At 40.7% G+C, this 20,324-nt stretch overlaps 1 protein-coding gene across 2 annotated transcripts in view; it reads left to right on the top strand.

The window, feature by feature from the left end:
• Positions 1–20,324, top strand: part of PTN (pleiotrophin) — a 72,519-nt gene that overhangs the window by 36,542 nt on the left and 15,653 nt on the right. For both annotated transcript variants that reach the window (XM_050907594.1, XM_050907588.1), the window contains exons 2-3: positions 17,633–17,742; positions 19,256–19,429. In XM_050907594.1, the coding sequence (XP_050763551.1) occupies positions 17,634–17,742; positions 19,256–19,429 (283 nt within the window). In that variant the 5' untranslated portion in view covers position 17,633. The remainder of the gene's footprint in view (positions 1–17,632; positions 17,743–19,255; positions 19,430–20,324) is intronic.

Genomic DNA, 20,324 nt, shown 5'->3' with positions numbered 1-20,324 from the left:
ATCCATGGGTGATACACCTTTTTGCATTTAAATGTTGGTTTCTAGAGGCTGCCACTGTAACTACAGTAGAACCCAACTTGTACAAAGAGAGCTTGCTGCAGAAGAACAGACAGATGCCATCCTTGCTGTGTCTGAGGTATACATGCCACTACTCCTGCCCTGCGCAGGCACCGCATAAAGACATCCAGCCTGGGGCCAATAAATTGCTATGATTAATGGCTTTTACACCTTTATTGTAAAGAATAGAAAATCAAGAACAAGTTAAATATTAAGGAGTTTATGACAGTGGGGAACATGAGGGAGGTGGCTGTGAGCTTTTTCAGTGGCAAATCCCAACAGTCTGGGATTTACAACTAATCTCTGGGCAAACTGTTTTGCTTAATTGATCTGTGCAGCAATGAAGTTGACTTCGGTTGCTTAAAATTCAAAGTCTGGAGCCAGTCGCCTTGCTAATTCAGTGTGTGTGTGTGTGGTGCCCGTAGTGATACAGACTGCCTGCTGCTTTCTAGGAGAACTGAGGTGCCTGGATCAACGCTGTAAAGCCCATGCTGTACAGATAAGCGGCTTGAGCTGCCTCCTCAGTAGGCACCAAGTCAGTGGAGCAGCCATGAGTTGTGCCACGGGAGGAGGAGCTGTCTCGGGTGCTGTCACCGCCCGGTACCTACCCCAGTGGGAGCTGCAAGGTGCTTTTGGGTTTTGTGTTTTGCCCCCCCCCCCCCCCCCCCCCCCCCCCCCCCCCCCCCCCCCCCCCCCCCCCCCCCCAAAATCTAGCCCCTAAAGTAGGCAATTAAAAATGGATGAGAAAATGAAATCTATTTGTGCTGTAAACAACAGTTGTATACATGCAAAGAAGGATGAAGGCAAAAGACTGCTGTCGCATTTCTCTTCTAGTGAGAACCAAAGCCTCCAAGTGTTGTTTATAAAACAAGCCTCAAAATCCAGCTTTCCTGAAGTCTTTAAGAGTGCAAATATAACTTGCAGCCAACGAAATTCCATTGTCTCTGCTCTGTGGCAAAGTAAGTGTTTTTATTATTTTTTTTTTTAAGGACATTCGGACTGTGTCCCTGAATACCAAGTCCCAGCTGAGCATGAATTCAAATGACCCTGATAATAAGGGTTTATTAAGGAAGCACTGACGGAGCTGAACTGGAGTGGACTGAATGGCCAAACTGAAATAATGGAATGCTTGTGGCAACCAGAAAATGATTGTTTATTGGCATAATCCCAGGATAAACTTCTGCCAAGAGCACGCGGTCTTTCCTTGCCAATTTCTTCATATGGGGAAATACAGTACTGAATTTCTGCACGTAATAGCAGTGCAGAAGAATGGGAGGAGGAGAAGTGGCAGTTTGCAGGAGGAAGGGAAAAAAATGTACATCCCAAATGGTGTAAACAATGTGATCCCTAGAGCTCCAGTCATCAGCAGGCTCTAAAGAGACCACCTGGGTTTCAACTTTAGGAATATGGTCTGAAAAACGTGGTTTTGGCTATGGAGTTCTCTCACTTGAATCTCTAAGTATGCCTGAGTGCAGCATACAGGGAACAGAAAAATTTGGAACTTTGTTCTAAAAATCCTGCCTTTATGATGGTTGAAGTGCTTATGAGCAGTTTCTTTTACACATGAAAGAAGAGAACTGTCTTGGAACTCTGAGAGACACATTCTCAAGAAAATTCTGTTGAATCACACTTGGCAAATATTTTATTCACTGAGAAATGCAGTTATGAGATGTAGCTATACATAACTGCAGGTTAAGTTAAAAAGTTTATGGAGTAACTGCTGCTCGTGCAAGGGAGAAGAGAGCAGTGAGGCTACTCTATATCGTACTGCCTTGCCCTTATCTAGTAGTCTTTTGGATAGGATATTTAGTGAGGGAGTCCTGATTCACAACCCCTCTCTGTTGGTTTGGAAACGTTTTTTTTTTTCAGCCAAAACCTCGCATACCTGAATGCTGTAAATGCTGTCCTACAAGGCACTTTATAGTGGTAGTTTCTCCACATCTCCTGTGGAAGCTAATCATGTGGTATAAAATACTTAAATATTCACTAGGGCATAATAATCCCACCTTCCAGGAAAATATCTTTGAGGCCATTAGAAATATCTGAAATATGAGACAAATTCTCTATATGGGCGATTGAGATGCCCGCCTGAGAAATCTCTGAGCTGTAGCTAGGGCTCTCTTGAGGAGTAGGAAACAGTAATCAAAACCTCAGCTATCAGTCACAGACAGGATCTGAAGACAGATCTTCCAAGCTTTAAATTTTTGTTTTGCAATCAATACAAAATTCAACAAATAAAGCATAACCAGAAATGATTTTTCTTTTTTTTTAATTTCTGCTGGTGAATTAGCACTAAGTTTGTGTGACTGACTGATTGTTCAAAGTCCCAAAGGGGTGGTTCTCAAAGAGCTTCAGCAAGAGCCTGGTTGCTGTGATAGAAGGTCCGAAGCTGAAAAACAGTCTGGTTTGGAGAGAAGTGGGAAAGGATATTGCCTGGAAACAATCAACCAGTAGATCAACAACAAATCTGAGCTGTTCTCAGCCTGCATTTTTTTCTTTCTACTTCTAGTTATTATTACATTTGGATATGTGGCATAGATATAGCTTTTAAAAATTACCTTATTTATATGTTAATAAGAACTCAATTTGAATAAAATCTGCCTTCCAGCAGTAGTTCAACCTCCTCCAGGGCTGTAGCCTCCCTTTGGAGGTTAAAAATGCCACCTTCTTTCTTCCTAAATGCAATCTTATCTTTCTGGCATCTACTGGCTTATTCTGTGATACTGTGATGATACAGTATGTCATTAGTATGACTCTTGTCACACAAGTCTGTGCAGAATCTGGACTTTATCTAAAAAAAGGAAATGAAAAAAAAAAGCTCTTTAGCCATTGTGGTTTGGAAACACAACTCTGAGGAAAGGTTTTCATCTGTGACCTGTTGCATTTTTATTTATCTGAATCTTGAGTAAACTGAAGAATAGTCCTTGGGTCATTTTGTTATTCTCAGCTGGCTATTAACTCTCTACAACAAAGATGACGGTCTTAAATTCCAACATGTTTAATACTTTTTTTTTTTCTCTTTGAGTATCTAGTTCTCCTGTTTGGACCCCCAAGATAACAATGGGTCCGGTTCTCCCTCAGTTAGCTGCCAAAATCTCCAGTTGTCTCCCTGAGAATTTCTGTCTCCTGCTTGCACAGTGAATACAGAGATCTCTGGCAGATGCAAAATGAAGACTATGGGAACAGTGTGAAATACCTGTTTGCCTGCCCACATTTTAAGAAGAGTTTCAGTTTTGCATTGCAAATTTTGCATTACTGTTACTCAATGAATTTTCAGTTCTCTGATTATTGGTGTGTATGATCTTCCCATCCAATGAATCTGTTAAATATTTAATAGTATATATAACTCCTCCTTTTAATTTTTTTTCCCTGTGTTCTTGCTTAATGTTCTCCCAGTGTTAGAAGTTATTCTTTGTTACAGAAACATAGATGGAGTAGGATATGTGTCCGGTTTTGGAAGGATGTGGCTTCCCTTAGGAACTCTCACCTTCCAGTGGTTTGGTGAATGCTATCTTCCAGTTTGGAGAGAGGACTTTTTGTTTATTTTTTGTTTAAAAAGAGTTGTTTTAATGGTCTTAAGAGAACTTTGTGACCTGAAGCAGCCATAAGGTGCAGAATGACTCATAAGGAGATTCTCTTTAAAAATGTGTGTACAAGGATAAAGGAACAAAGAGGAGGGGAGACATCATCTGGGATTAGAGAAGATGAGACTTGGAAGGGTAATTGAAAGAACAGGGTGAAACGGTGACCATCAAATTACGGCCAGGATGTCAGATAACAAGAATTTTTAATTTGAGTGGAGTTTCTTCATTTTTTCCAATACCTTCCAGCAGATGAGGATGATAACAGAGAAGGCTAATCAGTCATGAAAACACATTCCTGCCCTCCCTGGGCAGATGAAAACAAGCTTTTAAAAAATTGAATGTATTTTGACCTGGTGCATGGCTAGAAGGTAGCTGCGGCACAGTGTCCTATGAATAGTACTACAGCAGCATGCAGGGCTTATTCTGTAGCTACTGAAATTTTGCTGCAAGTATGCAGCTCTCTATTGACTTCCAAAATGGAAAGATTTTATGGAATATAGCAAAAGAGCTCAACAGTCTAAAAGCCAAAAAGGCTGCTCTGAGGTCTCACCTCTTATGTATTGCACACTGTACAACTTCATCCTACACTGTCTGCGTCAAATGATGTAGCTACAATATCCTTTGACATTTTTTACCTTGGATAGAAATATGAAACTTATTGCAGATAAGGTAAGTAACTGGAGCAGGGGCAACTCTGTCTACCTGGCTCATATTTGAAAGTGGGATTTTCTGTCTAGGATGTTTTTCTGGTTAAGGTGCAAGACTATTTTCTCTGAAAAAAGTTCTCTCCGTCACATGCTTTTTTGGATAATTACAAGCAAGTTGATTTATGTCTCCCAACCTCAGTTTCTGCTCTGCCAAGTGAAGGTGATTGCACTTTCCTCTCTTCCCCTGGCTTGCTTGTTTCTGGGACAATCTCCTATGGATGGAGGCACCACTTTGAGGTGCTGTCACAGAATGCAGCTATTCACCATCAGTGCCTGGCACTGCTTCACCGCAGCTGTCAAAAGGTGTTGCTTGTTACTAGCACTAATATGGTCATGGTGAACATTGGCCAGGCTCCCATACCTGAAAAAGGAGCGGCACTGCATCCCAACTTATTTTTTGCTACCATTAAATGCCATGGTGGATGTCCTTTTGTGAATTCAAGGTAGGGTCCATCCTGAGTGGTTGTTAAATTACACTGGAATAAGAGAGGCAGTTCTTAAAGCCCTAGCTAAGTAGGAAGGGCTGTGAAGTACCTGAAAGGAGGTTGTAGTGAGGTGGGTGTCGGTCTCTTCTCCCAAGTAACAATAGGACGAGAAGAAACAGCCTCAAGTTGCGCCAGGGGAGGTTTAGATTGGCTATTAGGAAAACTTTCTTCACCGAAAGGGTTGTCAAGCACTGGAACAGGCTGCCCAGGGAAGTGGTTGAGTCACCATCCCTGGAGGTATTCAGAAGATGTGTAGACATGGCGCTTAGCAACGTAGTTTAGTGGTGGACTTGGCAGTGTTAGGTTAACGGTTGGACTTGATGAGCTTAAAGGTCCTTTCCAACCTGAATGATTCTCTGATTCTATGAATATCAATTGCAGAAGATGAGGTCTGGGCTCTTCTCTTTCTTTGCTAACTGCTACCATACTGGAGGGCATGTGTGCCTCGGAGATGCCATTTGCTTTCTCACTAGCAAAGAGGAGATAACATGCTACACAACTGCTGCCCTCTGCTCACTAACTGCTTTTGGACGAGAAAGATATAAAAACACATTCTAGCCCTGTGTTACAACGTGGCCGAAACACTAATTTCATTTGCACGTCACATTTGTTTCGGTTGAATTAATTTTTTCCTCACTCATTTTTGCGTAGCTGTCCCAATGCCCTGAGATTTGTCAGTTGAAGCAAGGAGATAATTTATCTGAAAAAAAAATACAAATGCAGTCCCTCAAAAAGATTAATAGAGGGCATAGGTGAGAGTCTATGTGCTTTCAGCTTAAATAGGTTTCTGACTGCACTGCATATTTTGGAGTGCCATCTGAATAGACAGACATCAAAGGAGACAGGGAGTCATAATGAGTAAAGGAAATAAAATGGGCTGTTTTCTTTAGTATAGAGTATTTCCCAGAGTCTGATTGGGGGTAAAAAAAAAAAAGTCTCCAACCTCACAGTCAGCTCAGGCAAATCAAAACTCAAGTATTTGACAAAATTTGATTACTTTCGAGGAAAGGTAGTTATCAAGGATAAAGGGGTTCTGCTGTGGCTTGCAGCTTTCCCTCAACAACGTGCTGAGCCATTGGGGGCTGCTCAGTGTTGCTGCTGCTCTCCTCTGCTTGGGGAAGTCTGGCCACTCTGCTCAAAGCCTTGAATCATGGAGGCACGAGATCCAGGACAGTAGAGCAAGCTGCAGCTGATGCTGGATAATAAAATTATTCCCCCTTCACGTAATCATTTTTATTATGGGTTTCTCAGTGTTTTTTGAAGGAGGCAAGTGCTATTATCCCTATTTCATAGATGCAGAAGTGAGGACAGTGACAGATGCTGTGATTTGCCTATTGCCATTGAGCTGAAAATGTCCTCTTTGGGGCAGAGGGAGAAAAAGAAAACGAAAATGCAGTGGAGGCAGTGGAGGCATCTGCCTGGCTTGTACGGTACAGCTGTTCATTATGAAAATCAAGTCACAGCTTAAACAGCTCTTAAATCATGATACATTCACAATAATGGTATGACCACTGGGGCTGTGGTGACATCAGTGTGTATCTGCACACAGGTTTTTTTCCACATAGTAGTAGTAATAATAATAATAATAATCTTTGGCTGTGGACCTAATTACAAAAATAGTTATATTCATTGATCGCTCCTGTTTTTTCTGAATGTGATACCCATAGGACATTGTTACAACTGCTGCAGTCAAGAAAATGAGGCTTCATAAATTTATTCTGTTTCAATAAATGAATTTGTAATAGTGAAGAAAATTTTCTCTTGGCCAGACAGGGACAATGAGAGACTCTGTTCTGCCCTCTGTTTAGCAAGTGGATGGGAATATGCCTCTCCTTACTCTGACACTTTCAGAAGGTACCCAAATTAATCTTTGGTAGATGAAAACACATTAGCTAGCCAAATAGATGTCAGCTGTACTCCTTATACCAGAAGACTCTGTATTACAGTGTTTATTTGCCCTTTTCTGGTCCTGCAGTGTCATGGTATCCGAGTAGTAGGGATCTGGACACTTGTCAGAGGCATTGCAAAACCATGAAAAAATACTTTGTGTCTTAACAATGTCAGGCAACCAGAAGAACATTAGGTAGAGCAAAGACACTAGCCAGTTTGGGATGGGAAAGGAGGCAGAAAGAATAACTAAGAAGAGCTTGTTTTCCCCCAGATAGGCATGCTTTGTCCCTCTGCCATTATCAAGTAATTATATCTTTTGCACGTTGGGGGAGTGGTGAAGATGGAGTCAAAAGAGAAGAGAGAGAGAGAGGATTTACCAGTAGTTGTGGCTAATCCAACATATGGATTCTCCAGGAGAGACACATTGATGCAGATGATGCGCATGATGCACAGGAGAGTTGAGTCAGCAGCTTGGCCGCTCTCACTGAAAGGAAAGTAATTGGAGAGAATGGAGCTGAGTCTCCTGTGGTCTTCTAGGTGGGTTGTTGGCTGGTCAAATCCAGGACTGTTTAATCTCATCTTTATTCTTGGAGAAATGAAAGTGTAAAGAACCCCGGTGTGACTTCATAGATAGTGAGACAGCAGCTGTGATCATTGCGGGAAGAGCAGGGAGGGAAAAAAAAAAATCACAGTAACAGAAGTGGCTTAAAAAGTCTTTTTCAGTTGGGATCTGGAAATACAGCAGAACAAACTGAAATATCAGCCTTGGTTTGGGTTTTTTGTTTTGTTTTCTTCAGCCTCTCGCTAGAGCAGTGGGAGGGGAAGGTTAATAGAAGAGGCAGTTGCAGAAGTCAGTATTAGTTATAGCTCGAGAACCCTGACCCGCTCAGACCCACCATGAGCAAGAGAGAGGAAGAAAATGTGTGCATTGTGGATGAGAGTGAAATAAGAGCTCGGGGAAGGAGGAGAAAAAACTGATTTCAACAGTGATGTTCATTTCAATGATATAGTTTCTAAGAGAAATTTTGAAGACCAGGGCTAAGAAAATGATCTCTATACACTGGCTGGGGACCAACCGAGAAAATATCAACCACCTCTTTTACATTTAATAAATGTAATGCTTCTCTGGAAAGGACAGCATGTTTTTCACCCTTTTATTGATATAGTTAATTTCTTAACATCAGCTTATGATACTGAAAATGTGGGGGTGTTTTGCAATTATGAGTTTTTAAAAAAAATCAGGTGTTTCTGAAAATAAAATCACTTTTGTAAAATCTTGTGTTGGAAGTTTGGAAAGAGAGAAGCATATAATTTTTAATCCCCTTTGGAGGGTTTTGGCCATGTCTATTAGATTTTTTAGTTCCCTGGCCTTTTAACCATCCATACCGCCTGCTGTGTTTGTTTAGCACTGCATTTCTGCTTACTATGCTTTTTCTCTCAGGAAGAGACTACTTGTTACCGTTATATTTTTGTTCACAACTCTACTGCATGAATGCTAAACTTTCACCCAAAAAAATGACACCTTTTATAATTGGTTCTTTCTTCTGTGATCAGATAAAGGCTTATAGTGCCCTGGGCTGGCAAAATTTTGCTTAAAACTTGAAATGAAGGAATTGTACAGCTCTTGGTGCTCCCTGAGAGATAGAGCTGGCTAATAAGAAGTCCAAATAGAGGTTCAGATTTCTAGGTCTGATGTGATGTTGCAGAAGTATCTGGAGATTCTGCCTATGAGAAACAGTAGGACAGTTTAATATTAGTGAAAAAGAATAAAATTATTTCAATTCGTAAAAAATGCTTTCAAAAACTTGCCATCTTGTTGCAATTGATGTTCTCCCATGAAACATTTTAATTTTGGCAGATCATTTTGGAAAAATGGAAGAAATGTTCTGTCTGTTTGGACCGGCTCTTTTCTTGAGTCTCGAGTCAGCCTAAGTTATGCTCAGCACTAAAAGGCAGAATCCATGTACCCAGGGTATCTGTTATCAACTTGAACTATTAATTTATGTCTGGGGAGCTAGAAATATAAAATATCCACAGTGTGTGTGTTTGCCTTATCCTGATGTGAGAGACAAACATGCAATCAACTATGCAAATATCAAAAGCTAGGGGAACTGTTATCCAAAACTTAACTAATTACTTTATTTACTTGAACAAAGCTAGATGGGGCATGTTAATTGATCATTGGTTTTGACTTTTTTGTTTACATTTTAATAATTTTCTTCAGTCATGCAACTCTTGATTCCCTGCTTATTTTTATGGCATTGGTGTAGCTCGCTGGCCTCAATGCTCATTTTTCTGGCCCTTAATGATGTCCATGTTGAAAAGAGAACATGAAGTTGATTACATATTGAAAAATGTAGTCCCTGAGCTGCACACTGCAATTTTTGAAGTGAAGTGTTTGACTTGGGCTTATCAGAAGGATCATGCTGTGATTTTTTTTCCTTTTTAGCTAACTGTTTGATTCTGGCTTGTTATTACAGATACTCTGTGCTGTAGCTGAGCATAAATGCTGGTTAAAAAAAAAAGAAAGTTTGCCAAATAGAATTTCAGGCTTCTAGAGTTTTCTTACTTCTCCCTGGCTGATCTGCAGCAACAAACAGATAGTTATACTCAATTTTATTTTTGTTAAATTTGCCACTATACTGCTGAATAAATTGCTGCTTACCCAACTCCTTCCAGTACTGTCTCATCTCAGAAGCAATTGCCTCTTCCCTACCAGCTGCTGCTTGCCAGCTTCCCTTCTCCTGTATGGAGGGCAGAGTATCGCTGGAGCTGCCTCTGTGTGGGGTGGCCCTTCTCTCCCCCCGCACGTGGAAGCAAAGGCAGGAATAGAAAAAAGAAAAGCTGAGAGGTGCCTGTTAGTTGAAACTCCCTGGTTCTCTTATCATTTTGCCAGACAGAGCAACCTGCCAGCTGCACTGTGTCATGCATGTTGGAACAGCGACCTGGAGGCTGGGCGCTGAGATGCTGGGCCCGCTACCCAGCCATCCTCCTGCAGCTGAAATGCAGGGAGCTTTTTTCAGTAGGGTTTGGGGTTTCCTACACCGCTTTGAACTAACTTGTTAGCACACAGACTCAGACCACTGGCATCCACTGTTTGGTGTTGCTGACGCAGCTCCCAAAATTTCACGACTATATCACAAGACAATACCGACCCCTCACAGGAAGGTCAAAGGACTAAGGGAAATGAGCACACAGGTTTTGTTTTGGGCAGGATTGCAGTAGCTGCAGGTCCCTGAATTAATACGGGGTTTTTTTTTTGGTACACTGACCAACACACCCACCCCCTTCCACCCCCTACCCTCCCCAAGAGGGTAATGAATATCATTTCATTACTTAATTTGACCAAAGAAGAAAACTTGGTGTTTCATCATTATTCTAGTAGGTTTTCTTTAATAAAATCATTCTGAAACGTAACCATTGTTAGAAATGAAATTAAGGCATGGTTTTTCAGCCAGAGATAGTATCATTTGGTTGAGCAATCAGTTGTTATAATTAAAGGTTCTTTCTTTCTGTAAACCTCGGCTCACTTTTAGGCTTAGACCACTAAGACTATAGTAGTAGTTCTGTTTGAAATGAACACAGCATTTCTTTGGTCCATGAAGGTGCAACTAAATGATGGAGACCAGCAAGTTGGCTCAAAGCTTTGTGCTTTGAGGAGAGTTTGGGGATCTTTACCCAGAAGGAAGCATACAGAGAAATGTATGTGATGTCTATGTCTACTTTTAGTACTCAGGAAGGAAAAATAAGGTGAAGAAAGATTTAGCATTAGATAAAGAAACAACATGACAGTGGCAGGGTAGCCAAGACAAAGAAATAAATTACTGCAGTAATCAGGGTGGAAAGCAGTTAATGAAAAGTTGGTACCTGGAAGACATTTGGGTGAGATCATAGAGAAATATCAGGTGCAGGTGGCCTGGGCAATGAATTGGAGAAGCTGGAAAGAGGTATAGTACCTGCAAATGGATATTATTGGGTTAGCTCACACACACTCTGTAATGGTAATCATGACTGGTGGACAGGACTTGAAGGTCCAGGAAAGATAGAAACCACAGTAAAAGTCATATAGAATGATCGAATCATAGAATGGGTTGGGTTGGAAGGGACCTTAAAGATCATCTAGTTCCAACCCCCCTGCCTTATAGTTGTAATGGAAATTAATGATACTCTGTAAATAAATAAGAGCTACTGGTATGCATAAGATAGGATTCCTATGACTCAAAACTGCTTTGGAGGAGTATGGAAAAATATTTACTGGTTTTGTGTCAACCCAGAGTTGGATGTGAATTTAGTCAGGAGTCCTTGTTGTGTTATGCATGAGGAAAATATAATAAGGAGATCTCTTATTATAGAAGGGTTTATCTTTCCAAATTTAGATTAGAAGGTAAATGGTGCTAATAATAATAGGGGCTAATTATATGTGGATGTGATTTTTTCACTACCTACCACAGGACTATAAAAAGTTGACGCTATTTTAGAATTTAATTCAGTATGACCTTACAGCTCATCCTTAAAGTTCATCCTTAAAAATAACCACTTGTATTAAGTGTTAACAAGCTGATTCAGTTTATATTACGTAGGATCATGAACATAAATCTAATTAAGGTTTTCAATTTTAAAAGTTGATTTTTAAGAAATTAAGTAAACTGGTGATGTGTGTTGGACCAATGCAAGATTTTTAAAAAAGGATTGTTTCAAATCTCTTTGTATTGAAGTGAAAAAAAAAAATATTGAAATTTGTTTCCTCAAGAAAAAAGAGGGGGAAAAAAAACTGTAGAGAGGAATTCCAAATCTAACTGGCGATCAACCCACTAAAGCGCTATCAGGAGCTTGCAGGAATTGAAGAAAATGATATTGATCATCCAAGAAAGTAGTGTCTTGGAAGTCCAGAAGTGCCAAATTGCTGAGACTCACCAAAAACTAAGCTGACTTAAATCTTGCAAAAGAAATGAGAAGCAAATCTAGAAATTTTTTTTTTCCCTAGTCCTGCAAATAAAGACAACAAAGGAAATGTGTATGTGTGCAAGGGAAGAGGGAGCATTTTACAGTTGGAAGATTACAGTTCACAAAGGTCTGGCTCCAAAAGTGTGTGAGCATTTGCCTCGGTTTTCAATATGGGAGATCAGGTAGGACATAGGGGCATGCACCAGATGGTGAATGAGAAAGAGACCTGGAGAAGCAGAATTTTCTGCAACTGTTACAGAAGTCACACTCCTAAGAACTGAATGCTCCTAACTTCTCTTTTACAGAGAAAACGGTGTGTTTCCATCTCGGAGTACTGTAAAAATGGCACTTGACATTTCAGATTCATTAAGACTGTTAAAACATGCATCAAATACTTCCTGCTGTTGTACAACTGGAGCATAGCAAATATAATATTTATATTTAAGAAAGGGGAAAGAAACAGATCCAGGTAACTGCAGACATGTTCATCTGCCCTCGATGGACTGCAAAATAGAACACATTTTGAATAAGAGAATAATTTAAGAAGTGGAGGTAAATGTTAAGTTTCATTAAACACAGCATGTGTTTACTGAAAGGAGGCTGATCTTCCAAACTAGCTCATTTAAAAACTGATTTTGTAGATGTGACTAATCTGGGACTAATCAAACTGTAATTTATTAAAGTATTTGTTGTGGGACTTGATGAGAAATTGTTCATTCAAGCAGGAAAAAAAGAAGGATTAATGCAAAAAGTAGTTCTAACATGGGTAAGGAGCTTAAAGTGGACTCAAAATGAGCAGTGTTGTGAAGAGAAATAATGTAGGAATTTCGTAAGTCTGCTTTTGGGATGCATTTTATTTATTCATGATCATGGGATGAAAATGATAGTGTACTAAAAGGCGAAGCTGGGAGTCATGCTTAAAATATTGTTTATGGGCAAAGAGGAACCATACCTTTTATATAGATATTTATATAAAATAAAAAATTTATTATCAGTGTAATTGAAATCTTAACAGTCTAATCCAAGAATCATTATTAGTGTAGACGTAATTGTTACAGAAAAAGAATATGTCTATGCAGATGTCATAATAATAATACCAATACCACCACCACCACCACCACATGTGGTAACAAATTGTTACATGTACACTTAGATTCAACTGCTTTTCCTAATGTTATGCTGACCCGTCCCCAGCTCCTCTTCGCCCTAAGGTTGGTGGTTTCATTGTGGTGTTGGTGGTGGGGATGGTTATGGTCACTTGTCATCATCTGGGGTCCTCGGCCAGGAGGATGTTCATGTTGTTGGTTGTTTCTTCCTCACTTTAGGATCAACTTGGGGTTGTTTTTTTATGTTTGCTAACATGCTTTTACGCCTTTCTCTTTCTTCATTGATCTGCAGCTCCATTTTATATACAAACTTACTATATATGGCGCCTTTTAGGTATGTTGGAAACTATTTCTGTGTTCTCTTTCTTACTCCTATATCCAGTTTTGTCCAGCTCCAGGTCTGCATTTCTTTATCTGACCATGGGTGAATTTATAGCTGGGGGGTCTCCATTGTCAAGCCTGTGCCCCATCTTGTATCTCCTATACCTGTACTCCTCTACACTGCATCCCATGCCTCCACTTCTCAAGGCCTTTGCTAAGATACCAGTCCTGTATTTCTCTATAGTACATTATTATAATAGAGTTGTAAAACCTGGGTGGTTCCATACAATGGCAAAGAAAAGTAAATCAAATTAGCCATAATTAGCTGGTCAATTAGAAAAATTGCTGTTGCAACTAAACCAAATGTGACAAAGCTGCGGACAGGCCAAGGAAAGCTCAGACAGAGCAAGCCTTGACAAGCCTCAGTCCTGAGGCCTTGCAAACTCACTACAAAGCCCGTGGCCTGTCATTAGCAATGGCAATACATACAGTATTGCAATACATGCAGGGTAACAGCATTATCAACACAGCTGATGTTTGGCATATTATACTGGAAGAGCTGGAGGATATGGACGGGTTAAATCATGTGAGAAAACCTGATAGTTCAGAGTGGGAGATTACACTCATATGGACTAATAATAAAATACTTGCTTCTATAATCTGGGACCTTGCCAGTTGCTTTGGAAAGAACAGATGAAGGGAAGGGCTTGTGAGTAATAGTTATTAACAGCAAAAAAGCCACCTGCAAAAGGCATATATGATCCTAGGATGTGCTGCATATGCTAGCTTCAGTAAGGCTAGGAAAAACAAACACTTGCTCACCAATAGAGCTTCATTAGAAATTGTCTGGTTTGTTCTGGATGCTTGTGTTCTGGAAAGACTTGTTCAGTGAGAAATGGAGAACCTGTGTATGAGTTAATTGCATGAGTGCAGACAGAGTCATTCCAGTGAGCTTGACTTGCACTAACTGGATTGAAAGTTCTAAGGAGCACAGCATGAAAACACCCGGGCCGCCTTGGACTGCCAACTTGGGTATGAAGGAAGCAAGCTGCATTTGCAGGGTCTTGCGTTGGAAGGAATAAACTTTCTCTGGGGCTGTTAGACAAAGCGTGGCACTGCATGAAAGTGTCTGTAGCGTTTCCGGACCCACATGGAAGTGTCTGTATGCCACTGGGCCACACTATGTAGATACTGGTTTGGGTCTCTGGTAGAGCTGGGATTTGTGTGCTGCAGTCCATAGGGTAGGTATTTCCTAAAGGAGTTGGTACACTTAGTCATGTGGACTGTACTCATCACAGCAAACAAATGGTTTAATGAATCAGGTTCAGGAGAGATGAGTGTGATTGTAAAATCAGGTCGGGGGCAGTGAGTGATTTGGAGTGGGAGGCTCAAGCTCCACTCAGAAAGTCCTTTAAACTGCAGTGTGACTTCTGCCTGACTCTCTTTCTGGTGCTCAACATGCAATTGAACCCATGGATGGATGGTTGATGAACTCATTAATTTTCTGATTGCCTGCCATTTTTTAATTTTCCTTTAATTTTTTACTCCCAAGCAGAGATTGACTGTGAAATCAACTGTCAGACTGAAGTAATTCCTGTGCCTCATTTTTGTTGGGAGAAGCCACTTGCTATGACCCATCTCAGATGGGCTTCACTTCGCACCTCGTTACACACTTCATGTTTTTCTAACACTCTCTATTTTAGTGTTTTAACCGTTGTCGTTAACTGCTTCTCTCTTCTCTCATTCCTGTTTTGGTGCTCTTTCATGATTACTCACTCTTTCTGATCTTGTTCCAGCTTACCATTTAAACTGTTCTAAAGTCTTTTCCTTTCTCTTTACCTTTTCTCTCTTCTGAAGTTTCCTGGAGCTCCCCCCACCCCAAATGTCTTTCTTCTTTCCTGCACTTTTATTTTTGTCTCTTCCTGTTGGTTGAAAATGCCACTGCCATTTGTTTAAGTACTGCTGTCTTGCTCTGATTAGGGGCTGTCATACAGGATTTTAGAAATACTTTCCCTTCATGACACATGATTTACTTGTTACCATTGGTGTAGACAGAAGGCTCGTTACAAAAATCAAAATGTCGAGGAGGAGTCCATTTTGCGTATCGTGAAACACTTGTTTTTTCATTTTTCAAAACTGCAGTTTTGGCAGTTCTTTAAATCAAAGGTTGAACTGGAAATGTTATCACAGAATCTAATGAAAAGGAAAAATTGTCACCTTTGAATTTTGAAAAAACAAACCAAAAAAGACAAAGTTATTTTCAGTGGAATATATTGTTTTCAAAAACAAGTCCAGTCTGACAACTTTTTCTCTTCGTCCATCTTTTTAATGGCCAGCTGAAATATTTGCAAGGAAAACTGAAGATTGAACTCAAATGACTACTGATAGGTGGGATTTTCTGGCCTTCTGAAGAAATATCTAATATTTAATGGGTACTATATATAGGCCGTTTGTAATTTTGTGGGAGCATCTGCCCTTGCTGATCTGTCACGTGCAAAACAATTATGCAATTTTCTGTAGTCATACTGATTACATCAAATTCGAGGTGTTGGTGTGGTGTGAGGCAAGGCTGCCATCTGTACAATATGGCTTTTCACGTGTTGGTAATTAATAGCAAAGGCACTTCAGGAAGCAGCCTGGCTCTATAGATATATAGATCTCTCCTGCCCCCCCCCCCCCCCCTTCTGTGCAGGTTTAGTGTTTGCCTTAGACAACTTGGCAAGTGCTTTGGCTGTAGGGAGACTTGGAATCTTAGGAAAGCATGCTATATTAAGGCTCTGCGGGGTTTTGTTTATAGGGCTTCTGGAACATTTCAGACTCCAAAACCCAACTATTTTCCCTGCCTGTTTTGCTGAAAATAATATTGATCAGATTTGAATTTGAGTCTGTGTCAACTTAATAGAAGGCAACTTCCTTACAGACAGTTATCCACAGCTCCTGGTGACTGCCAGCAGCCCGTGGGGTACATATGACCACATCCCAGGTCCCTGGAGTGGGCAGCAGGGATGTAGGAGGGAGCCCCAAGCCCACTGTGGGCGTCTCTTGCGTGCGGCAACATCGTGTGCAGCAAGCCCACTGGTGCTGCCTTGCTTCAGCTTCTGACATCCCCAGACAGCACGCTAGGACAGTGTCTTGAGGTTATGGAAGTATTTATCTCTTTTTCCGTATGTGTTTCCGCACAAGCACTTAACTCCGTCCTTCAACAATGGATTCTGGTGAGTCATTTGTAAGAGAGGAAGTGAGAAGATAAATTGTAGTGAAAATGGGATGTGAGGTGAGGTACAGTGCTACTGGTGGTGAAGTTTCTCCAAGGGAAAGGGGCTGAGGGAGGAAGTTTTGTGTCTTAACAGTATTGCAACTGTATGTGTTTGATTATGGACAGCCAGTTTGAAGTAAGCTGAATAAAAAGGCAGGTTGCATTTTTTTTTTTAATTGCTTATTTATTTATTTCATTTTCTGTAAAACATGAGAGGCTCTAAGTGGAAACATGTAGCAGAAGAAAGAAAAAGCAAACCCAAGCTCACGCAGGAGTCATGTGCTCTCTAGCTCCAGGCTCTGTTTGAGTTCACTGGAAACACTGGTGGTCCTTTCTTCATGATGGGAAATGGTACTTTCTTTTGAAGTAAACCAAACTGGTGCTAATGATAGCTCTTTCAGATATTTGAATGCCAGGTATCTTGCAGTCTTCACATGAATTTTATTTCAACAAAGCTATTAAGTTTTCTCATCTGGCTTCTAGCATGACATGAAAGCTGGATACTTAAAAGTCTCTGTGTTTGGGATTCCTCTCCTGTTTTCCACGTCAATTACAATTATGTTGCTTTTGAGCAAGAGGTTGCCAGCAGGGAATACTGAGGAGTGCCAAATTAAATTCCAAATAAATTTTGTTCTTTGTTCATGGTGAGAATTATTTCTCTCCTAAGGTTGCTGTGCTCAGCAAAAGGAGAGCAGGTTGCTTCTAAACTCTCTGTAACATCAGTCTAGTTGTGTTTTTAAGGCCATCTTAGTGGCTAGCACTGTTGACACCTCCTCGGAGGGCTGGTGTAGCACAGATGTCATGGGCCCTGGTTTGGGGAAAAAAAAAAAAAGAAAAAGCTGGCAAAACCTTCCATCCGAGCAATCTCTAGTCCACCGTCTTGGTACCTGGCCGCCTACTAGAGAGGTGTCTCTGGGAAATGGGGAGGTTGCTTATTTTTAACAAACATATTTGTTATGGCCCTGCTTTCCAATAAACAATGCCAAAATGAGACAATGCAAATTATAGCAAAATGAAAGGGAAATATGTGTGTAAGCCATTGAAATCAGCCAGTTCTGAATGACTTTTGGTGATTGGCTGGAAAATAACTGTTAAAAATCTTTGTATTCTCTCTGGAATGAAGATAATTGCCCATTCTGCCAATGGCTAATTATGTTTGACCTGCTTGTGTCTTGTGGCCCTGAAGCAGAGCTTCCCAAAAATGCTGTAGCTACACTTTAGATGGGGTCTCACTTTTTACAGTCTAACCAACCTTTTTTCCCTCTCTCTCGTTAATCCCCAGAATGCAACAGCAACAACAGGAACGTCGAAAGTTCACAGCTGCCCTCCTGGCACTTGTTTTCATTCTGGCAGCTGTGAGTACCACCGAGGCTGGCAAAAAAGAGAAACCAGGTAAGGTCCAGGGTAATTCAGAGTTAATCCCTGAGATAGATTGCATGTGTGGGAGAATGTCAAATGCTTCTGGTTTTGTTACAAAATTCAGGTCATTTGTTAACCTTTTGACATACAGGGTAGGGATTTGTGGCTGTGACATGTTGTTCTGTGTTAAATAGGAAAACAGAAAGTAAGTTTCCATGAAAGCTGGCGGCTTGACAGCCCCGGAGACTGGAGTCCTTAGTTGATCGCAGAGTGGGTATTGCAAGGCAGCTTAAAATTTGCTCTGGGAATAGGTTCATGCTTGACTTAGGGAGAACCAAACGGGTGATGAAAGAGCAGTTATCATGTCGCTTGTTCAGTGTTGTATATGACAATGCTATGCCAATGCTGTGTGATGTGGAAATCCTCCGACAAAGAATTGAACTAACTCGCTGCTGCAGGTAGACAGCCAGACATTCAGCGGTAATTGCTTTCTGTCAGTGATGAACTCAGACCTCATTATAGGAAAGACAGGCCTGGGGTGGAAAATTCATATCTATTAAACCTAGTTTTGACATTTTTTAAGGAGCACATCTTTTGGTGTTTTTCTTAAGGTCTTATTATTTACAGGCTAGTTACACACCAGTTAATATGACCTGTAAGTCTATCAGAATTAGTGTTCCCATTAAAAAAAACAGTGTTTCTAACCATTGTGGTTGTATGGAAATATGAGAAGATGTGAAAGTAAATATACAAGAGCTAGAAGGAAAATAGTTTTATATAAGGTTATTTAAAGCTACTTGTGATGTTTTGGGGGCCTAACTAATTATTTTTGTGAACCCTTGGGTTTGATAACATTGCTGTCTTTTCTCATCAGACTTGGGTTTAAGGATTTAAATGAAATCATGATCCTTACTTTTGTTCCTGAGCAGCAAACCCACCTGTATTAATAGCATCTTGAGTACACTTCTCCCTGTAGTTTTTTCTTCTCCTTTGGAGTTTTGGTCATATTCTGACATAAAATGTGGTATGGTATACCAAGTGAAAAGTTCGTATCCCACAGCCGTTCCCTGGAGGGGCTCAAATCCTCTGATACACAACATAAACACATACATTTCTAATCTCTATAGTGTGTAGTACTTCAGTTGGAACTGAAAATATTTGCATGCCATCAGCTACTGGAGACAGAGGAGTGTCCTTTCTGAGTGAGCCCTCCTGCATGTTTTGGTCAGTGATCTCTCAGGGTTTCTAGATGATTCCCCATTCTGAAGATGAGAATCCACTTGAGAATATTGAAGTGGACTAGTAGACACGGTAGTGGGACTGAATTTGATCTACCCTGCTTTGGAGTCAAAGAGGCTGACCTGTCTCTGCAGACCTGTGAAGAGGATGCCAGACCTTTTGCTTTTGAAGCAATTGTTTTACGAATGTCTTCCTTATTCACCCTTTCAGGTGCTGTGACTCTTTAGTGAAGTTTAGGGAACTTCTCCATAGGCTCTGGGTACTGACCAGTTCTCTTGCTTGGGTTTGGTTCCTTGTCTTCATCCAGAGAAAAAGGCGAAGAAGTCTGACTGTGGGGAATGGCAGTGGAGTGTCTGCGTGCCCACCAGTGGTGACTGTGGCTTGGGGACGCGTGAGGGCACTCGCACTGGAGCTGAGTGCAAACAAACCACCAAGACTCAGAAGTGTAAGATTCCCTGCAACTGGAAGAAGCAATTTGGAGGTAAGCATCACTTTCTCAAGGGTGTATTTTGGTTTTTACTTAAGTGTGGAGAAGGAAGCCTGTATTTTCTGCTTAGTTCTGCAAATGCCTTGGTGAAGGGGCTACTTCTGTATCTCAAGTTCATCGCAGCTAGAACATGTAAGGCATCAGAAGGCAGCTTTTTCAGAGCAAAGCAGCTCCTCTGCAGAGAGTACATGTAACCTACTTATCGTAAACTCAGTGTTCCAGCAGCGTGTTTAAATCTGCTCTCCTGTGGTGTACAACCCTATTTAAGGCACCAATGTAAGTGTCGTGTGTTCTGTCACAGCTGTGAATCTCAGCAATGGTTACCACAGGCTTTACGTGACCTTGCCATGTGTGATTTGCAGCATGGAGCATGGGTGGCTACCAGTGTGTGCATTGAGAGGAGTGAATGAAGACCAGTATATTTCATCTGTATTATTCAGTTCAGAAGGTTCATCTATAACAGTTCACAAAGATACGTCAGATCTGTCCTGGACAAGATGTCTGTCCAGGACTCAGATCTGATTACTCTTGCAAACTTGGCTTTTTTCTAGTAAACAGCTTGTATGGCTTTGACATCGTTGTGACCTTACCAAGGCAATCAGTGCAGCAGTTTCAGACTTGACAAGTTCATAGTTGCACATACGTTCTTGAAACTATTCAGTCCTTATTGGGTAACCTTTGGCATCACACAAATGGAGGAACAACCATATAGAATCTGAATGACATTTCCCACTGCTGTTGTTTCTTTCTTTTTTTTAATTTATTGTGTATCTTCATAGTTGAATGTATTTTCCTTTATATGACAATAATGCAATATCCATGCAAAAGCAAGAGGATTCCATTTTAAAGTATTTTTTGTGGGGAGACTGCAATTATCACTGCAAATCAT

Source organism: Gymnogyps californianus, chromosome 1 (assembly GCF_018139145.2).
Source record: "Gymnogyps californianus isolate 813 chromosome 1, ASM1813914v2, whole genome shotgun sequence".
Lineage (NCBI taxonomy): Eukaryota > Metazoa > Chordata > Aves > Accipitriformes > Cathartidae > Gymnogyps > Gymnogyps californianus.
This window is presented reverse-complemented; position numbering and strand designations above follow the sequence as displayed.